Genomic DNA, 19,704 nt, shown 5'->3' with positions numbered 1-19,704 from the left:
GCTGCTGGCCCTGATTCTGCTGGGCTTCCCCCGCTGCCAGGCAGCCCCACCCGCCTGGCTTCCTGCTTCTGCCATGCTCCCCTGCACTGCTAGCCCCAGTTCTCCCGGCCTCCCCCACCCTGCTGGCCCGGGCTCTGCCGCCCCCCCTGCCCCGCCCTGCTGGCTCAGGCTCAGCCGCCCGCCCCCCACACTGCTGGCCCCGCCTCTGCCAGGCTTTCCCACCTCAGCCGGGGCCGGCCGGGCTCCAGCTTGGCTTGGGGCTGCCGCGGGCTCTCACTTCTGTGTTGGCAGCTTTTGGAATATTGTCCATGTATTAACCGCCCTCGAATATTAGCCGCACTTCCGGGTTTCCACCAAACTTTTGGTCAAATTGGTGCGGCTTGTATTCGTGAAATTACTGTATTTTATATAGTGACACAAGAAAATTTTAAAGACAAAAGATTTGATGTTTTTGCTTGATGCTTTCTCCACAAATAGAATTCTTATTTGTCTCCTTTTTTCCACTTTGCTTTTTTCATCCTAGTGTTTTATTCCAGAATATACATAATATGCAAGTTTGAATCTTTGTGCTTGATAAACACATGTATATATGTAGAAGAGAGGGAGAGAATAATTACTTGTTAATAATTTTAAAAGGAACCTTTAGATGAGGCGTCATTAGGGTCTGTTTTCCTTGTGAGGATTGCATCATTGCTATTTGTTTGAAGCACATGTTTTATGGTTTGATTTAGGGACCTGCCCTTCAGTCTCAGACTGGAGTTTGAAAGAGTATTGAACCTTTCATTTTGTGATAGACTTTTCTCTTGGAGCAGATGTTCATAATGCTGGGACTCCTTTCCCTCCAGCATTAGACCCTGACAACACCAAGGCTGGCACCAGGTCCATGCCCAGAGTATGTCAGAACAGGAGGTTTACACTAGAGCCAAAACCTTCTGTGCCTGTGTGTGTAGCTGTCAGTAGGGATCGTCACTGACTATAAAAGAGTTAGAGCCACTGCTGCCCTGGAATACTGTCCTGCTACTTAAAAACTAGTAATCCTTTAGAAATTGCTACTTTTGAACATCCAGTAGTTGGAATTGTGGTATAACTGTTGCAAAGACTTAGCCCACAAATTTATTTCATCTAGACATGAAACAACTCGTTGACTTCAACATCAAGACTGCTGTTTCACCTTTTTTAATTAACAGATATATAATGTAGGATTCTCACAGTTGATTCTGGAAAGACAAGATTTTACAGTAACAGGCCTTGAGTTGAAGAAATTATTGTTTTTTAAATTTAAAATTTAAATTGTTTATTATTTTTTAAAATCTGAAATTAAGTGCATAGTAGTATAATACACAGCTTTAAAAAATTTAATTTGTTTGTTTTTAGGTCGTTTTGGGCAAACAACTCCACCACTTGTTGATTTTCTAAAGGATATATTAAGAAGATATCCAGAGGGAGGACAGATTCTTAAGGTAGACAATAAATAGTATTTTTAACAGTAATTCAATATGCGTGACATAAGGCCAAACTTTAACACTACCCAGCAAAACTTGTGGTTGTTTTATCTTATGTTCACTGGGCTACTATACTTCCGTTTCTGTGGACAAGGCAAAGTAAGCTGTGTGCTTTGTGTGGTTTTTTGTATTTTTTTTGTTTAAACATTTCTGAGTTTGCTCATTAGAGGAGGAATTGTGTGTTTTATCATAACTTCCTATGCTAAAGTCTGAAAACAGCAGTTTGATTTTTTTTAAGAGCATCTGGGGCGATTAGTTAGATGTTAAACTTCTCTTCCAGCATGCTTCATCACATGGATGGTTGGAAATTAATTTTCTTAGTGTGTGGGAATACTATGTTCTAACTAATGGGATTTGATACAGATATGTTATCTATCTCTACTTGCATATATGCAAAACACACAAATACAAATGTTGACACATGATGACAGTTCTTTATGTCTGTTGTTTTGTTTGCAACCATGGAACTAGAAGCTGATTATGCTTAGTGGGAATGCCCAAGATAAGCATATCTTCAACTGCTTTGGCAAATTGCCTCCTGGGTATGTTCTAAGCAGTGTCTGTACCTAGGAGGGGTGCATACATTTTTATAATTTCTCAGTACTAAATGCATCTGTAAAATGCATTTGAATTAAGAAGGGCTCAGACCTCCTCAACATTTTAAACCCAAACTTTTTTTCCAACATGAAGAAATAAGGTAATGTCCTTAGAAATCAGATAGGTAAATCTAAAAGTAGAAATGATACTATTTTCATAGTTTACAATTTAGGGTTAACAGATGGTTAGAGAGAGATTACTACCAGGAATTTTGCTGATACCTTTTTATTTCAGTGTTTTGATTCTTCAGATACAATGCTGTTACAGCTGAATGTAGCAGTTAAACCATGTGCCACAGCATGAATGCAGGTCTAACTTCATGGTGATTGCCATGCTTAGTATTAAATGTTTCTGGAAACTTAGGCCTGTCTTACTGTGTCTTCATAAAGGACTGTCACTTGTTCTTTTAGAAGAAGAACTGCATATAAATATCTTGTGAAGATTCTTTAAAGATTTGTTATTTATGCTTAACTGTAGGTATATTTCTTGCTATCTCATAATACTTCAAAATTACATAAAAGTGACAATATAATATGCATTATAGACTGAGCATACTGTCATTTTTGACAAACTGCAAAATAAACGGGTTATAATTTTGGAACCAGATACTAGATAACAGTGAGCTTATTTTAGTCTCAACAGTATACTTGAATGCAACCTAATCTGAAATACTTGCTACTAGTTGATGCATTTTTAAGTACAAGTTCATCTTGCTATCAAGTCTTTTATGTATAATTGGATGAAATTAAAGTATGAATACATTGCATGTGATGTATCTACATTGCTTTTCAATTCAGCTGAAATACTTGCTTATGCCAAGCTTGCACACCCCCACATAAACATACACACGTGTTTATGTGTCTGGAGCCCTGATACCCTGTGATGATTCAGTGTAAATAGACCATTGTGTGAGGCTGTAATCCTGTCGGTATTTATAATCACGCTTACGTGTCTGCTGTTGATGAAAACGGGACTGGGTAGGCGTATTTTATTAATGGTCATGTTTACAGAACTAGTTTACTGACATTCGAGTTTTCTGTAGCTCTCACCACTGCTACTACTATTTAACAAATAATCTCAATATAAGCCTCTCTCCAGTAGGTTTCATTCAACAGGGTTGCTGCTCTGTTGGTTCATGACTTAGGGAACTACTGGACAAAACTGATTTGCAACCCTTTGCCAGAGGGGTGTTAAAACGTGGGCATCATGGCCCAGGAATGGTTGGTTCATACTGTGAAATGTTAACTTGAACCTAATTCAGTTGATGTAAAGAAGAGTGCTGTGCATTACCCTTTTGTGAATGGTTGCCCCTCTGTTGTTGTACAACTGTTTGTTAGGACTTGCCTAATACACTTTGATAAATTTGAAATTCTTTTTTTTTTTCTTCTCGTGTTTGCCTTGTTTTGAGACTTTTACGGCTCTGATTGAGGATTATGTAGTAGTAACAGTTCAGTAACTTATTTCTCAACTTTATGACTGCTTTTGTATGGTATTTGAGCTCCAAATTCAAATCATAGTTATAGTATTTGCCTGAATATTTGTTTTATAAGGATAATTATTCTCATGCACATAAACTGGATAAAACCATTTTGGTTGAAATGTGTGAAAACAATTACACTTGAGACGCTTGTTGTTTTCTACTGTGTAAGTTCAAAAACCTTTGCTAGAATATGTATTACTGCATTATACTTTGTTTTGATTTGTCTACCTCAGGAATTGATACAGAATGCCGAAGATGCTGGTGCCACGGAGGTTAGGTTTCTATATGATGAAACTCAGTATGGAACAGAAACATTATGGTCAAAGGACATGGCTCAATATCAGGGTAAGTATAGGTTTTATTACATTTGGCCATTATTCTTCAATATGCACACTGTTTGGGGTTAGCTGTCCTGGCTATGGCCCCTCTCAGCTCCTCAGCAGCCCCAACCCACTTGCCGTTTGGGCCACATGAGAAGCGGAAAAGGTCTTGGCTCTGCATAAGCCCTGCTCAATGATATCTAAACCAGCCCTCTGTTATTGTCACTGCTTCCAGCACAAATCCAAAACACAGCCTCCAGCTACCATGAAACCCAAGGCAGCACACCAGTTTTTAATGTAAAGATGACGTTTGCTCTTTACATTCCAGCATTCTCCAGACATTTCAGTTTTCTTTCTCATCCCTTTTTCTCTTGACCTTACACCCAACTTTGCTCCATGTTGTCTGTATACTGCAAATCCAGTTTCTTGAAAATTTAAGGTATTTACATCACTTATTATGGCTTTGTGAGATAAAGGTCAATTACGTATTTAAAAGTTATTATTGTTATTATTATTATTATTAAACATTATTTTTAAAATTAGTTTGCAAAGTCATTCCAAAAGACATTCAGTTGTGATTTGAAATTTCAATGATGGATGATCCACTACATCTTTCTTCCATCTTTTTTCAGTTGCTAATCAGCCTTATGATGTCTTCTAATGTGAGTTTGTCTATCTTACTTTCTAGACACAGGTTATTGTGTTATCTTGCCTTATATTCCCTTCCAGTGGAGGTATCTTTAGTCTAGTGACTAGTGACTAGTAAATTTTTCAAACATCTTTTTAATAGTCTGAACAGATTGAGTTTAAGCCTTGTGCCACATGATACTTCTTTCAGAAGTTTCATTGTTTTTTGCTTTTTGTTCAGTTTTTCAGAATAATTCTTTTAAAATGTGGATGCAAGAATTAAATAACACATCAGAATATAAGTCTAAGTACCATTTACAGAGGTAAATTCATCAGCTTGCTTTTGCATTTTGTGGTTTTTTTTTTCATTACCAGGCATAATTTGATGTCAGCTTAATCATAGCTTCCCCATTAAATTTGCACATGCATATACTTCACAGAAATGCTTTCTCAGGTCTGTGAGTTCATTTCCTAGAAATTTTAAACATTAAATAATTTTCTTCTTCTGTCATCTTTTTAACTCTTCCCTGTTTATTATAGGGCCAGCATTTTATGCATACAATGATGCAATTTTCACCCCTGAGGACTGGCATGGTATACAGGAAATAGCAAGAAGCAGGAAGAAGGATGATCCCCTGAAAGTTGGAAGATTTGGAATTGGCTTTAATTCAGTTTATCATATAACAGGTAATCTTGGTAGTTATTTTAAAAAGAAAATGTTGAAGTTTTAAATAGTTAAATTACTTAAGATATTCACAAACATTTAATATTTTCTCTATTTTTGTATTTTAAAATTAGTTCATGGCTAGATTTTCTTATAAAGCATTCCCATTTTTCTGTAGTCCTATAAGGTATCTATTTGATTTGGAAGGTTTTGGAAGAAGTTTGTTCTATTAGCATCATTATGTACTTGATCCTTTCTATTGAGATGAACATTCCTTTACACTGGTATTTCAATTATACACTGCTATTCATTTTATAGATGCTCATAATATAAGGTAGGTATCCAAACAGAAGTGTGAAAGTTCTGCTTACTAGACTGAAAGTCTTCTACAGGGTCTTTGTATAATAAGTAGGGATTTTTTATTTATTGCTAGAAAAGATATTATGTAATAGAGGTGTATGCACATTTACACTTGAAAGAGTGTGCATACTATTTTGCATGCTTATACTATTCAGTCTTGAAATCTATTATTCTCCTAGAATTCTTTCTTGTGGTACAGAAGAAGCATAAATAATGCTTACAGTCTCCACAGTTATAATAGTGCAGGATAAGAGGCAAATTTCTGCTGAAATAAAAATTTTTATCTGGTGAATTTGTAAAACACATGATATTTTTAACAATATTTTACCTAGCTGAGCATCAATTAAATTAATACATTCGGTGGTTTGATAATTCTGTGACTTCATGCTTTCAAATGGACAGAATTATTGTTTGGAGGCCTTCAAGTTCTGCAAATTATCAATCTAGTAGAACACACATGTAGTAAATTAATGTGTTGGTTTTTTTTCTTGAAAATACTGGAAACATAAATGTATGTAGTTGAAAAAAATTGTACGTGCTGTTGCTCACTGTCTGCTAGAATTCAAATGGTTGAATGGGTATTTATATATTCAGTTGCAGAATGTGTGTGTGCTTGTTTGTGTGTTCCCTGTTAGTAAGCACTGAATTACGGTATCAGAATCTCATAGGTTGGAAAAGACCTTTAAGAGCATTGAGTGCAACCATAACTTAATGGTACCAAGTCCACTACTAAGCCATGTCCCTAAGGGTCACGTCTGCATGTCTTTTAAATACCATGGTGACTCAGCCATTTCCCTGGGGATTGTACTCAGCTCATCACAGTTTTAGAATATTTTGTTCTTGCCTTTTTAAAATTTGTTCCTTAACACTGTATTTTTAAAGTATGTTGTTTTAGGATTTTTAATAATTATTGGTTTTTATGTATGCAGATGTCCCTAGCATCTTCAGTGGTGACCAGATTGGAATGCTTGATCCCCATCAAACCCTCTTTGGACCTCATGAGTCGGGCCAGTGTTGGAATCTAAAAGAAGATAGCAAGGAAATAAATGAACTTACAGACCAGTTTGCACCTTTCATTGGTGTATTTGGCAGCACTAAAGAAACCTTTAAGAACGGAAACTTTCCTGGTACATTTTTTCGTTTCCCGCTTCGTCTGCAGCCTTCCCAACTGAGCAGCAATGTTTACGACAAACAGAAGGTTTTGGAGCTGTTTGAATCCTTCAGAGCAGATGCAGACACAGTATTGCTTTTCCTGAAGAGTGTTCAGGATGTTTCATTGCACGTTCGGGAAGCTGATGGAACAGAGAGACTGGTTTTTAGAGTAACTGCCAGTGAGAACAAGGCCTTGAAACACGAAAGACCCAATTCCATCAAAATCCTGGGAACTGCAATAAATCAGTATTGTAAGGGAGTTCCAAGCAATAGCATAACATGTGTGACATACCATGTAAATATAGTTGTAGAAGATGAGAGTGTTAAGGACGCACAGAAAACATCTTGGTTAGTGTGTAATTGTGTGGGTGGTCGAGGAATGTGTACAGAACTCGATTGTTTAGCTGATGACTTGAAATTTGTTCCTACTATTGGAATAGCCATGTCTTTAGCAACTAACGAGGAGGAAAATGGAGCTGTAGCAGACTTTTCAGGAAGAGCATTTTGTTTTCTGCCTTTGCCTCCAGGTGAGGAAAGCAAAACTGGACTTCCAGTTCATGTTAGTGGTTTCTTTGGTCTCACAGACAACAGGAGGAGTATCAAATGGCGAGAGCTGGATCAGTGGAGAGATCCAGCAGCTTTGTGGAATGATCTTCTTGTGGTAAATATAGTGCCTAAGGCATATACCACCCTTATTTTGGAAGCTATCAAACGAATGGAGACTGAGAAGAATTCAGATTTTCCATTGTCACCTGAAAGAATTTATAGGTTATGGCCTGATGAGAACAAAATCAGGGTACCCTGGAAACCAATTGTAGTACCTCTCTTTAAAGACCTGCTCCAGCATGCAGTTATTTACTCAGTGAGTAATCAGTGGATAAACGTGGAGCAGGTGCACTTTTCTGAAATGGATGAGAGTTTGGAGTACACACAGTCTGTTCTCAACTACCTCCAGAATTCAGGGAAGCAGATTGCCAAGGTACCAGCAAATATTGCTAGTGCAGTGCATCTTACTATTTCTGCTGCTAAAGCTGTGAAAAAAGTGACTCCTGCTGTAGTGCGGCAAGTGCTAAGGAAATCTGGACACAATGGCCCTACTGAAGAAAAGCTTCATCTTTTAGAATTTGTGCTTTCTGATGGAGTCTACAGTGAACTGATTGGATTGGAGCTTTTGCCTTTACAGAATGGGAATTTTATTCCTTTTTCCTCATCTGTGTCAGAACAGGATGTAGTTTACATAACCTCAGAAGAATATCCCAGGTATGCTTAATATTTTTAATTCTATGGGGAGGTTTTCTGTTAGGTTTTTTCTTTTTTTAAAATTTATATGCTGAAACAGATTCAGACTGTTCTTTGCTTCTCAACAAACAAGGTATGCAGCAGCTTATACTGTGATGAAATAAGGCATAGATAGAACTCAATTTTCTGTGTATATGTATATGTCTGTGTGCATATATCTAATTAGAAAAGTTTGACATCCATTTGCCATTAACCCTTTATAAAATAATTGTGTGATCTGTGCTTTAAGAGAATACCTGAAGATACATTTCCAGTTAATTTTCTTCTTGAAATTACAAATATGAAGTGATCAGAAACATACTAGGAAGTTCATTAAATTAGGTAATGACAAGAGCTTTTATTAAATTTAAGGCTTGAGATTACATTTGGCTTTTTTTTTATCACAACATTTAATTTCAGTGAGGTAGTACTTAAAACTGGTTTCAGGAAAAAAGCAGATACTATGATGATCTGTCTTTTACATCTGCTCTCCCTTTGTTCTTTCCAGTCTGTCTCCAATTAGTTTTTTTCCTTGCTTATTTCCCAGCTGCATCAGTGCTCCAATTTTGTTCTCATTTCATCAGCCAAAAGAGCTTGCACTGACACTGGGGAGGGGATAGCAAAGAGCGGGTTAACTGGAATAAATGAGCTTGATGTTACTGCGGAGAAAGCCATGACTACTGCTTTTTATATCTGTACTGGATTATACATGTGTCAAATACTTGTTAAATCTGGACCATTCTGCACACATTGACTAAAGACATAAGGCTTGAAATCACTCAGACAGACCGGATGTCTTACTGTTTTCCCTTACAAAGTGCTACCTCTATGCATGATTACAATGAGACTTCCTTCTACTTTGCCTCAGAGTTCCACTAATTTCCAGACCCTGTGAAACTTGGCATATGTTTTGTTGCTTTTACTGTTCTGTGGACTTTTTAAAAGGGAAGGAGAGGTGGGTTGGAGTGTGCCCATATTAAGGTAATATTAAGGTAAAAAGTTCTTGAAGTGAAGTCCTTATGTAAATTGTGTTTTGAATATACATATAGACAGCCAATCTTAAAGAAAAACAGTTGGATGCAAGTAACTTTTCTTCCCATGTTTCTTAAAAACAATTTGCATATCTTCAAGCCTGCTGCTGTTTCTTTTCTACTGTATTCTAAATAATTTCAGAATCACAGAATGGGTCAGGCTGGAAGGGATCACAGGTCCAACCTCTCTGATCAAGCAGGGCCATCCCAGAGAACATGGCACAGGATTGCATCCAGATGGTTCTTGGGTATCTCTAGTGAGGGAGGCTCCACAGCCTCTCTGAGCTATCAGCACTCATTCCAGTACTAGGTCATTGCACAGTAAAGAAGTTCTTTCTCACGTTCAGCTGGAACTTCCTGTGCATCAGTATCTGCCCATTGCCTTTTGTCATATTGCCTGAATCCTTGGCAGCACAAAAAAGAGCCTGGCTCCACCCTCTTGACACCCTCCCTTCAGGTACATATAGACATAGATGAGGTAGGTCCCCTTTCAGCTCCCTCAGCCTTTCCTCATAAGAGAGATGCTCCAGTGCCTTAATCATCTTTGTAGCCCTCTGGTGGACCCACTCCAGGAGCTCCATAAATTTAAGCCCAAAATCATAAACACATAATCTTTTCTTGCTCTAAAAATTCAGGTTATTTATCAGGGGATTAAAGCTACTCAGAGCCTATGATTCTATTGTCTTTTTCTTAAAAAAAAAGGGATTATCATCTATTTTGAGATGATTTATCATTTGTTGTTCTTCCACTTTGTTAATCCTTCCAGAAGTTAAACCAGTATACTAATACAGAAAACATTCCCATGATGAGATTAACAGATTAGAGCCCTGCTTCAGACTAGTCATAAAATAGTTTTTTTGAAACTTAAGGATACCAGTATTTCTTATTCAGTTCATGTTCCGTTGGAAATGGACCTGGTTTGATTAGTCTTGCAAAACTGATACAAATGCTTATTGTAACATGCATAGATCTCCTTGCTAGCTGTGATGAAACAGAAATTTGAAATAGTAATGTTTTCTTTGCCTCTATTCTTACCAACATCAAGTATCTTTAAATCTAATGTTTTAAGTATGATAAATTATGTATGTTAGATGTTTCAAAACCTTTTCAATTTAGGAGATTGACTCAAATTTGGAACTTGCTAAGAAGGTAAAATAAGCTCTCAGAAATTTTCTTTTTGCTAACTGTGGGAGAACAAGATTCTGTGTTGGTTTATTTCTAATGAACATACCCGCAATCAGAATGAAACTGTATTTTTATTTTTGATTTCACAAAGACCAAAGCCCTAAAAACTGATTTACTTTTAAGTGCCAAAGTAAGAGGAGGGGAGGATGAGACTGACTCTCGGCACAATAATTTTAAGTATTGACTGCAGATCTTCTGAAATCTGTAGATATTTTCAAATCCACAGATCTGTGTGACATTCTAGAATTATGTGTTGTATTTTATGTAAACTTTTCAAACAGGATTCTACGAGGCATAGAATGGTAGGTGCTATTTTAACTTTTTTTTGGTTAGAGTACAAATACATGAAAATAGTTTTTTAATCCCAGTTTTTCTATCAAAGAAAACTTGCTTAGAGCTGCTTTGAAAAGAAGAGTAGTTGGAAAAATTACTTTCTTACTACTCTCTACTTCTAAATGTATAACTTTTTTATATGTCAGAAGATGCCCACTGAAAGCCCTATTCTGTATACACGATTGTTTTGCATGCTACTGATCTAATGATGATTACCATGCTAGTAATATCTGTACAGTAACATAAATAAATGAGGCTTTATTGAAGTGTGGGGGCCTTTTTTAATTTTTTTTTTTTCATGGTGTGCTAGATCACTCTTTCCTGGCCTTGAGGGAAGGTTACTCTCTGATAACCTGAAGCCTGAGGTCCTTGCTGCTTTGAAAGAAGCTGCCAAAAGCCGAGGTAATGTTTTTTGTATTCTCTTATAGAACATCTAAGGTTCAGACTAGCCCTAAACCCAAGTTTAAAGTAATGTCTGTTGAAGTTGAGTTCCCATAAATTAGTCATCTAAAAAAACTCCATTAAGATATGATAGACTTGTTTGAATTGGAAATGATACAAATGAAAATTATAATTGAACAAAAAGGCAAAAGAAGAAGGAGAAAAATTTGTGATAAAATTATAGATATTAATTTAGTAAAATGTATTCAAGGATGAAGAATTTTTTAATTCAATATCTGGAAAATGTACTTTTCAGGAAAAGATTCTTGTCTCTTTTTTTTAAAATTACTTGATTCATCAAATTCTTTCTTAGACTGAAGATATTAGAACTGGGTGTAGAATAATATTACTCACGGTCCTGATTTGCTTTTCTTTGTATCCTTTATCTCCTCATGGTCTTCAGTCATTTAGTCTCTATTTCTTCTGTGTTTTGACTTTTTTCCCCTTCAATCCTTTAAATCTTTCCTCTTTATTATTCTTTTTGTTGAGTTCTAAAGCTCCTCCTTTCTCAATGTTTTGATAGTTCCTTCATTATCAAAATAAAAGAAAAATAAGTTAATCCTGAGGCTAGGTGATAAATTTTTGAAGTATGGCAAAGCAGTTATGAAAAAATAAGAACAATTGAGCGACTTTTTGCATAGTGTAAAACATGTACAGTAATTTCACAACTATAAGGCGCACCCTTTTGACAAAAATTTTGGTCCGAACCCGGAAGTGCGCCTTATAGTCCGATGCGCCTTATATAATGTACAAAGTTGTGAAATTTGCCAACCCGGGAGTGCAAGCCGTGAGCCGAGCCTCCAGGGGGGCCACGGAAGCGCTGAGCCGCGAGGGGGGACAAGAGCGGGCGGCCACGGCCGGCAGGAGCCGTGTGGGGTGGGCAGGACCAAGCAGCCCCTGGCCAGCAGGATTCGTGCGGGGTGGGCGGGACCGGGCAGCTGCGGGCAGCCCCCAGCCAGCAGGAGCCATGTGGGGTGGGTGGGACCAGGCGGCCGCATGCTGCCCCTGGCCAGCAGGAGCCGCATGGAGAAAGAGGGAGTGGGCGGCCCCGTGCCGCCCTGAGCTGCGGGCAGTCCCAAGCCGCGGGCGACCCCAAGCCACCCCGAGCTGCTGGTGGCCCTGAGCCGCCCCAAGCTGTGGTGGCCCTGAGCGGCCCTGAACCGCAGCAACCTCGAGATGTGAGCTGTGGCTCCCCAAGCCACAGCAGCCGCGAGCCGCGGCCGCCCTGAGCTTCGCCTCACCAGCCGGGGATGGGTGGGAGTGCTGGGCCCCATGCACGGGGAGGGCGCTTGGGGCTGCGTTTAAAGGCTACACCAATCTGTGAAAAATGTTTTCAAATTGAACACCTGCCAGTAAACTCCACGATCACAGGATTCTGTTTCTAATTCATTATTTTGTTGCGCACGGCACAGATCTTCGCGGGAAAAAAAAAAGTGCACCTTATAGTCCGGTGTGCCTTGTATAATGTACAAAGTTGCAAAATTTGCCGACTCCCGGAGGTGCGCCTTATAGTCGTGAAATTACTGTAAATATTTAATATGAAATGTATTTTATACATTTATTTTAATTGAATATGAAGGACATCAAGATCCTTATTCTAAAAAGGAGAATTTAAAAAGTCCTATCACCCATCAGATGATGGATGTTGTGTCTGTTAATGCAGTATAATATGCTTGGTTTAATTTTTTTTCTCTACTGTTAATTTCCCTTAGTACTGTTTTTAAACAGAATGTGAAGTATTGAAAGTAATGACTACTTTAAATTATATATCCAAACAGGGAATATTTGTCATCTAGGATAGAACCATGACAAGCTACTGTTTAATAGTACCTTTTAAGGAATAGGTATCAAGGCAACCACAGTGAGATTAGATGGATGAAGATTTTATGTAAGACAGCAATGTTCGTATTGAAAAATGCCTGTTCTGTGTGATGAAACCTTGAACTGATTTTCAAGATGTACTTTCCTAGACAGTTTCCCCCAAGTGAATGTCACAAATCAATCTAAAAGCAGGCTTAAATTAAAAACCAGAGCAAAACAACCAAAACAAAATACAGTATATGCTTGAATACATCTTAAACAGAAAATTCAGAGGTGACAGAAACAGAAAACCCTCAGTATGTTATTTAACCAGTCTCTTGCTGAGCTCTAGGACATTCCTTCCCTTGCAGGCTTGGTCTCAGAACTCCAATGAAGTGTTTCTAGTCCTTTTAGTTACTGGGGAGGTTTTTAGGTCACATTTAAGTCTTCCTTTTGTTTCTCTTTTATTCTGGCAGATTCTTTTGATGATATTTTTCTAAGGACTTGTTCTTGGTAGTATGCCTTTCATTCATTAGAATAACATATTTTGGTAAATAAATATGACAAGTATTCTTCTAAATGTTCTCAAAATTATTAAATACTATTAGATAATCCTTTACAAGATTCTTCAGATGTCCTACTTTCCATTCTATTACCTCCTAAATTATTGCTCATTCAATGATTCTGCATAATTGTACAACTGCACTACCATAAAAATTGTATGTTACTATAAATAATAAGTATTAGAGGGGGTTTTGATAGGTTTAGAAATCTTAATTTCTCAAGAATTTTATTTATAGCTGTAGAAATTGCATCAGAGAGATTTCTGATACAGTTGCAGAAATAGAAACTTTCTATATTATTTCTTTGAGATGGGGTGCAATTGTTTTTATTGTGTTGTTCAAAGATAAATAGATCTGACTTTTACTCCCTGTATTTGTCTAGTTAGTAACTGTTTCTGTACTTAGTGCATTAATATGTAGCTCACAAGATGTTTTCTAAAAATGGATTTGGTTATATTCTAGCCCAACAGCTTCTCTGGGGATTTTCAGGTATGGTTATTAACTGAAGATGTACTGGTTTGGATTGAAGCTTGATATTTGTGTGAATTTGGTGATTAGCTTTTCTCATTGCCCCAGATTTCATGTAAAAAAACCTTGCCAAATAGTGCTGCCAAGAGATAGCAACCTAATATAATTATAAAAAGAATTCTAAATACAGTTGAAGGGAAAGTGCATTTTGATAAAGAAAACCTTGTAATTATATTACATGGAAATTATCAATATTTTCATTGGTTTACTTATATATATAATGCTTTTACATGCAGGAAGATTTATTTAAAGTTTACCTGTATATTTTTAAAAACAATATTTTATATTTCTGTTCTCAAATAAAGAAAATGGATTTTAAGTTTAGATTTTAAGTAGATTCTTCCTTGGGCCCCTTCTGCAACTTTTCCTGACTTTCATAAGGCTGATGTATTAACCTGTTTTCAATAGAACTGTCACAATCTGTGGCTCTGTAGGCATGAAGTGAAAGAAAAAAGATTTTTCTCTGAAGGATGTCTATAACTGCTCTTAATCTTTACTTGGACTGTTGCCTTCAAGAAAATGGCATTGCTATCTAGATGCATGGTGATAGATCTGAAATTCAAATAGATGTCTTACTTTCACTTCTGTCATTATTTCTGATGTATTCGGAATTAGTGGTATTTTTTTAGTCTGTGCTATTTTACCCCCAGAAGTTCTGTAGTTTTTAAGTATAAACTTTCCTAATGATAATAAAGACATGAGTGTAAGGACATACTTGTTTTAGTGAGAGCTTCAATAATAAGAATAAAAACATATAGACTTTGTTTCAGCACTTCCTGCCTGAGTCCAGTTTATTGTCAGTTTTAGTTGTAAGATCAGCTGTACCTGAACCACTTTGCTGTATCTAATTAAAAAATCTTACAAATCTATTTGAACATTTGCAATTATAGACAAATAAAGGATTAGATTTTTATTTACCGCTAGGCAAATAATTAGGGTAAAGGATCAACTAAACACAAAAATGTTTGTAGTCCAATTCTAAATCTTCAGTTGCTATGTATGCCTGAGAACTTTTGTGTTAAACTAACAAGTATAACAACATACTGGTAATTTTCAATTTGTTTATATTTTCATACTAATATGGAATGCATTTGCTCTTAATTAACTCCGGAAAACAAAGGAAGCTGGTGTCTGCACTCCTGTTTACAAACGTGTTTTTTTTTCCACGCAAAGACAGGGCACAGATTAGACTTTTTTTCTTGTTTTCATTTTTCTTTGCCCCCTGAAGCCATTTGCTAAGTAACTCTGCTCTGTGATTCTCACAGCTTTTCTCTTTTGCTGTAATTTCAGGGAGGCCATGCACTCAGCTGCAGCTCCTGAACCCAGAAAGGTTTGCCCGGCTCATTAAAGAAGTTATGAACAGTGTGTGGCCTGGGAGAGATGTGGTTGTACAGTGGTATCCAGGCTTGGAAGAAAAAAAGCACCCATCAGTTTCCTGGCTGAAGATGGTCTGGAAGAATCTATATATACATTTTTCTGATGACTTGAGTGTGTTTGATGAAATGCCTCTTATCCCCAAGACGCTGCTGGAGGAAAATCAAACATCAGTGGAACTGGTTAGATTTAGGAATCCATCACCCATCATTCTGGAAGATGAATCTGAGACTCAGCTCCCAGAATATTTATCTGATATTATTCAGAGAATTGGTGGAGTTGTACTTAAGAAACTGGATATTTCTATCCAACATCCACTTATAAAAAAATATGTGCATCCACCATTGCCAAGTGCTGTTTTACAAATAATGGAAAAAATGTCCTTACAGAAACTATGCAATCAGGTTGCATCATTCCCGCCAACACATAAAGATGCTCTTAGGGCATTCTTAGCTAGTTTAACAGATGCAAATGAAAAAGAGAAGAGAATTATTCAGGAATTGCAAATATTTAAAAAAATTGAAAAATCATCTGATGAAAATGTCCCTGTTTTTACTGGGCTGAAGGGTAGTAAGGTATTACACCACACTGCCAAAATTCCTCCTGGTCTAAGGTTTTCTGTTCCAATAATTGACAGCAGTGATGAAGCAACTATTCGCTTAGCTAATCTGCTGAAAATAGAACAGCTGAAGAGCACAGACTGCTTGAAGTTTGTTATAGAAGACATAAGAAGTGATTTTTATTCATATGATGAAACAGCACAGATAATGCAATGGGTTCTTGAAAATCTGACTTTTCTGAAAAATGAGAATACAGATGTGATAGATTGGCTGACACCACTAAAGTTTATTCAGATCTCACCGGAAAAGATAATGTCAGCAAATGAACTCTTTGATCCTGAGGTAGAACTTCTGCAACATTTGTTTTATGCTGAGGAGGAAAGTTGCTTCCCCCCCTGTTATTTTTACATCCTCAGATATTCTTCATTCACTGAGACAAATAGGCTTAAAAGTGAAGCCAATCTTGAGGAAAATGATATCTTGAGAGTGGCAAAAAAAATTGAAGTTTGCATGCTGACTCTAACACCAATCATGTTTTGCTGTTAAGAAAAGCTAGAACTCTCTTGACAATTTTGAACAAAAACCATATGCTGCTTCAATCATCTGAAACGAAAGCTGTAATGAAAAAGATAAAAGGATTCCTGCAAGTAAGGAAAGGCCCCCAAATTATCCAGGGTCCCTAGTTGGAAAGGAGATCACTGTAATCTGTGTTCACCACCAGAAATGTGTGATATATCACATGCAATTTTAGTTGGTTCCTCAGTTCCTCTTGTGGAAAATGTACTGTTGGATATAGAAAAGCACTTGGCATTCCCACCAAGCCGAACATAAAAGCAGTCTTGAAAACATTTTCAAGGTGGTAGTTGATTGGCATAGTTCTAAAACCTTCAGTGATGAGGACTACTATCAGTTTCAGCATATCTTGCTTGAGATTTATGGATTTATGCATGATCATCTAGAAGAAGGCAAAGAAGCTTTTAAAGCCCTGAAATTTCCCTGGGTTTGGACAGGTAAAACATTTTGTTCCCTCACACAAGCAGTTATAAAATCAGTTCCTGACCTTGATCTCCAACCTTATCTACATTATGTTCCAAAAACTATGGCAAAGTTTCACCAGTTGTTTAAATGTTGTGGTTCAATTGAGGAGTTAACACCAGACCATGTTTCTATGGTCATTCAGAAAATATATCTGAAGAGTGAGCAGTCTCTGTCAGAACAAGAGAGCAAGCAAAGCCTTCACATCATGTTGAGCATCATAAGATGGCTGTACAGCAATCAGATCCCTGCGAGTCTGCATACACCCATGCCGCTGTACAGTGGCAAACTTCCTTACAAACTTGCAATGAAGCCAATTCATGAGTGCTGTTACTGTGACATCAAAGTTGATGACTTAAACGATCTGCTTGAGGATTCTGTTGAACCCATAATTTTGGTGCATGAAGACATACCAATGAAAACTGCTGAGTGGTTAAATGTCCCATGCCTTAGCACAAGACTGATTAATCCAGAAAATATGGGGTTTGAGCAATCTGGGCAAAGAGAGCCTCTGACTGTGAGAATTAAAAACATATTGGAAGAATACCCTTCCATTTCAGATATCTTTAAGGAGCTTCTTCAAAATGCTGATGATGCTAATGCAACGGAATGTAATTTCCTGATTGACATGAGAAGAAATATGGATATAAGAGAGAACCTTCTGGATCCAGGAATGGCAGCATGTCATGGTCCAGCTTTGTGGTCATTCAATAATTCTGAGTTTTCTGACTCTGATTTCCTAAATATAACTCGATTAGGAGAGTCTCTAAAAAGGAGTGAAGTTGACAAAGTAGGAAAATTTGGACTGGGATTCAATTCTGTTTATCATATCACTGATGTTCCTATTATTTTGAGCCGGGAGTTCATGATTATGTTTGATCCAAATGTCAACCATATAAGTAAGCATATCAGAGATAAATCTAACCCTGGCATCAAAATCAACTGGAGTAAGCAACAGAAGAGACTGCGAAAATTTCCAAATCAGTTTAAACCATTTATAGGAGTTTTTGGTTGCCAACTACCACTGACAGTAGAATCTCCCTATAGCTACAAAGGAACACTTTTCAGGCTGTCCTTTAGGACTCAGCAGGAAGCTAAAGTGAGTGAAGTCAGCAGTGCATCTTACAATACAGCAGACATTTACTCTCTTGTGGATGAATTTAGTATTTGTGGTCATAGACTGATAATATTTGCTCAGAGTGTAAATTCAATGGTTTTGAAATACTTGAAAATTGAAGCAGAGGATCCTGGTGTGGCACAAGATGTTGTCACTATCAGAAAAAATCTGTGTTCTTCCAAAGCCTTGACTGCACCAAATGTAAGCGTTTTAAAGGAAGCAGCTAAACTCATGAAGGTGTGCAGCAGCAGTACTAAAAAGCTTCCCACTGAAACACCAAAGTCATCGTGTATCCTGCAGATAGTAGTAGAAGAATTTCACCATGTGTTTAGGCGTATTGCTGATTTACAGTCTCCACTTTTCAGAGGTACTGAAGAGGATCCAGCTGCTTTCTTTGAAATGGCTAAATCAGGACAGACGAAAAGATCAGGTGATGAATTGCCACAGAAGACAGTAGATTCAACAACGTGGCTTATATGTTCTTGCATGGATGTTGGAGATGCTTTGAAATTTTCTTTGCATGAAAGTGGACGAAGACTAGGCCTAGTTCCCTGTGGTGGCGTAGGAGTGTTGCTGTCTGAAACCCAGGATCAAAAATGGATTGTGAAACCTAATTGCAACAACATAGGTGAAGTATTCTGCTATTTACCTCTGCGAATAAAAACAGGCTTACCTCTCCACATAAATGGCTGCTTTGCAGTTACTTCAAATCGAAAAGAGATCTGGAAAACAGACACAAAAGGAAGATGGAATACAGTATTCATGAGGCATGTTATTGTAAAAGCCTACATAGAAGCCCTTTGTGTTTTACGTGACATGGCAATCAATGGTGAGCTAGTTGACTACAGTTACTGTGCAGTGTGGCCAGATCCTGATTCAGTTCACGATGATTTTTCTGTTATTTGTCAAGGGTTTTATGAGGACATAGCTCATATGAAAAGCAAAGAAGGGATCAAAGTGTTTTCTGATGGGTCATCTTGGGTTTCCATGAAGAATGTAAGGTTTTTAGATGACTCCATACTGAAACGGCCAGATGTTGGGCCATCAGCCTTCAAGATCTTTCTGAAGTACCTTAAGAAAACTGGATCAAAAAATCTGTGTGCTGTAGATCTTCCATCCTGGGTAAAGACAGGATTTGAAGAAGCAGGATGCAAATACATATTATTGGAGAACACTTTCTCTGAGAAACAGTTCTTTTCTGAGGTATTTTTTCCTAATATTCAGGAGATTGATGCAGAGCTACGTGATCCTTTGATGCGTTATGTTCTCAATGAAAAACTTGAGGAGTTCTCAGGAATTCTTCGTGCTACTCCATGTATTCCCTGTTCATTGGATGGACATTCTTTAGTTACACCATCAAGACTCATCCACCCTGAAGGAAGAGTTGCTAAGTTGTATGATGCTGAGGATGGAAGATTTCCTTATGGCACCACTCAGGATTATCTTAACCCTGTTATTTTGGTTAAACTTGTGCAGTTGGGAATGGCTAAAGATGATATTTTATGGGAAGATCTGATAGAACGTGCAGAGTCAGTAGGTGAAATTAACAAGACTGATCATGCTGCAGCTTGTCTCAGGAGCAGCATTATATTGAGTCTTATTGATGAAAAATTGAAATGTACAGATCCTAGAGCTAAAGAATTTGCTGCAAAATGTCAAAACATTCCTTTCCTTCCTTTTCTTAGCAAACCAGCAGGCTTCTCACTGCACTGGAAAGGCAGTGATTTTCAGCCTGAAGCAATGTTTTCAGCAAATGA

General features: G+C 37.5%; 1 protein-coding gene across 1 annotated transcript in view; it reads left to right on the top strand.

Annotated features, from left to right (window-relative positions):
- LOC116992250 (sacsin-like) overlaps positions 1-16,341 on the top strand; it is a 42,183-nt gene extending 25,842 nt beyond the window's left edge. Inside the window, exons 6-11 of the mRNA XM_033051707.1 lie at positions 1,375-1,460; positions 3,813-3,924; positions 5,067-5,213; positions 6,480-7,962; positions 10,840-10,931; positions 15,152-16,341. Of these exons, the coding sequence (XP_032907598.1) occupies positions 1,375-1,460; positions 3,813-3,924; positions 5,067-5,213; positions 6,480-7,962; positions 10,840-10,931; positions 15,152-16,341 (3,110 nt within the window). The remainder of the gene's footprint in view (positions 1-1,374; positions 1,461-3,812; positions 3,925-5,066; positions 5,214-6,479; positions 7,963-10,839; positions 10,932-15,151) is intronic.
- Positions 16,342-19,704: the final 3,363 nt, after the last annotated feature.

This window comes from Catharus ustulatus, chromosome 2 (assembly GCF_009819885.2).
Source record: "Catharus ustulatus isolate bCatUst1 chromosome 2, bCatUst1.pri.v2, whole genome shotgun sequence".
NCBI lineage: Eukaryota > Metazoa > Chordata > Aves > Passeriformes > Turdidae > Catharus > Catharus ustulatus.
This window is presented reverse-complemented; position numbering and strand designations above follow the sequence as displayed.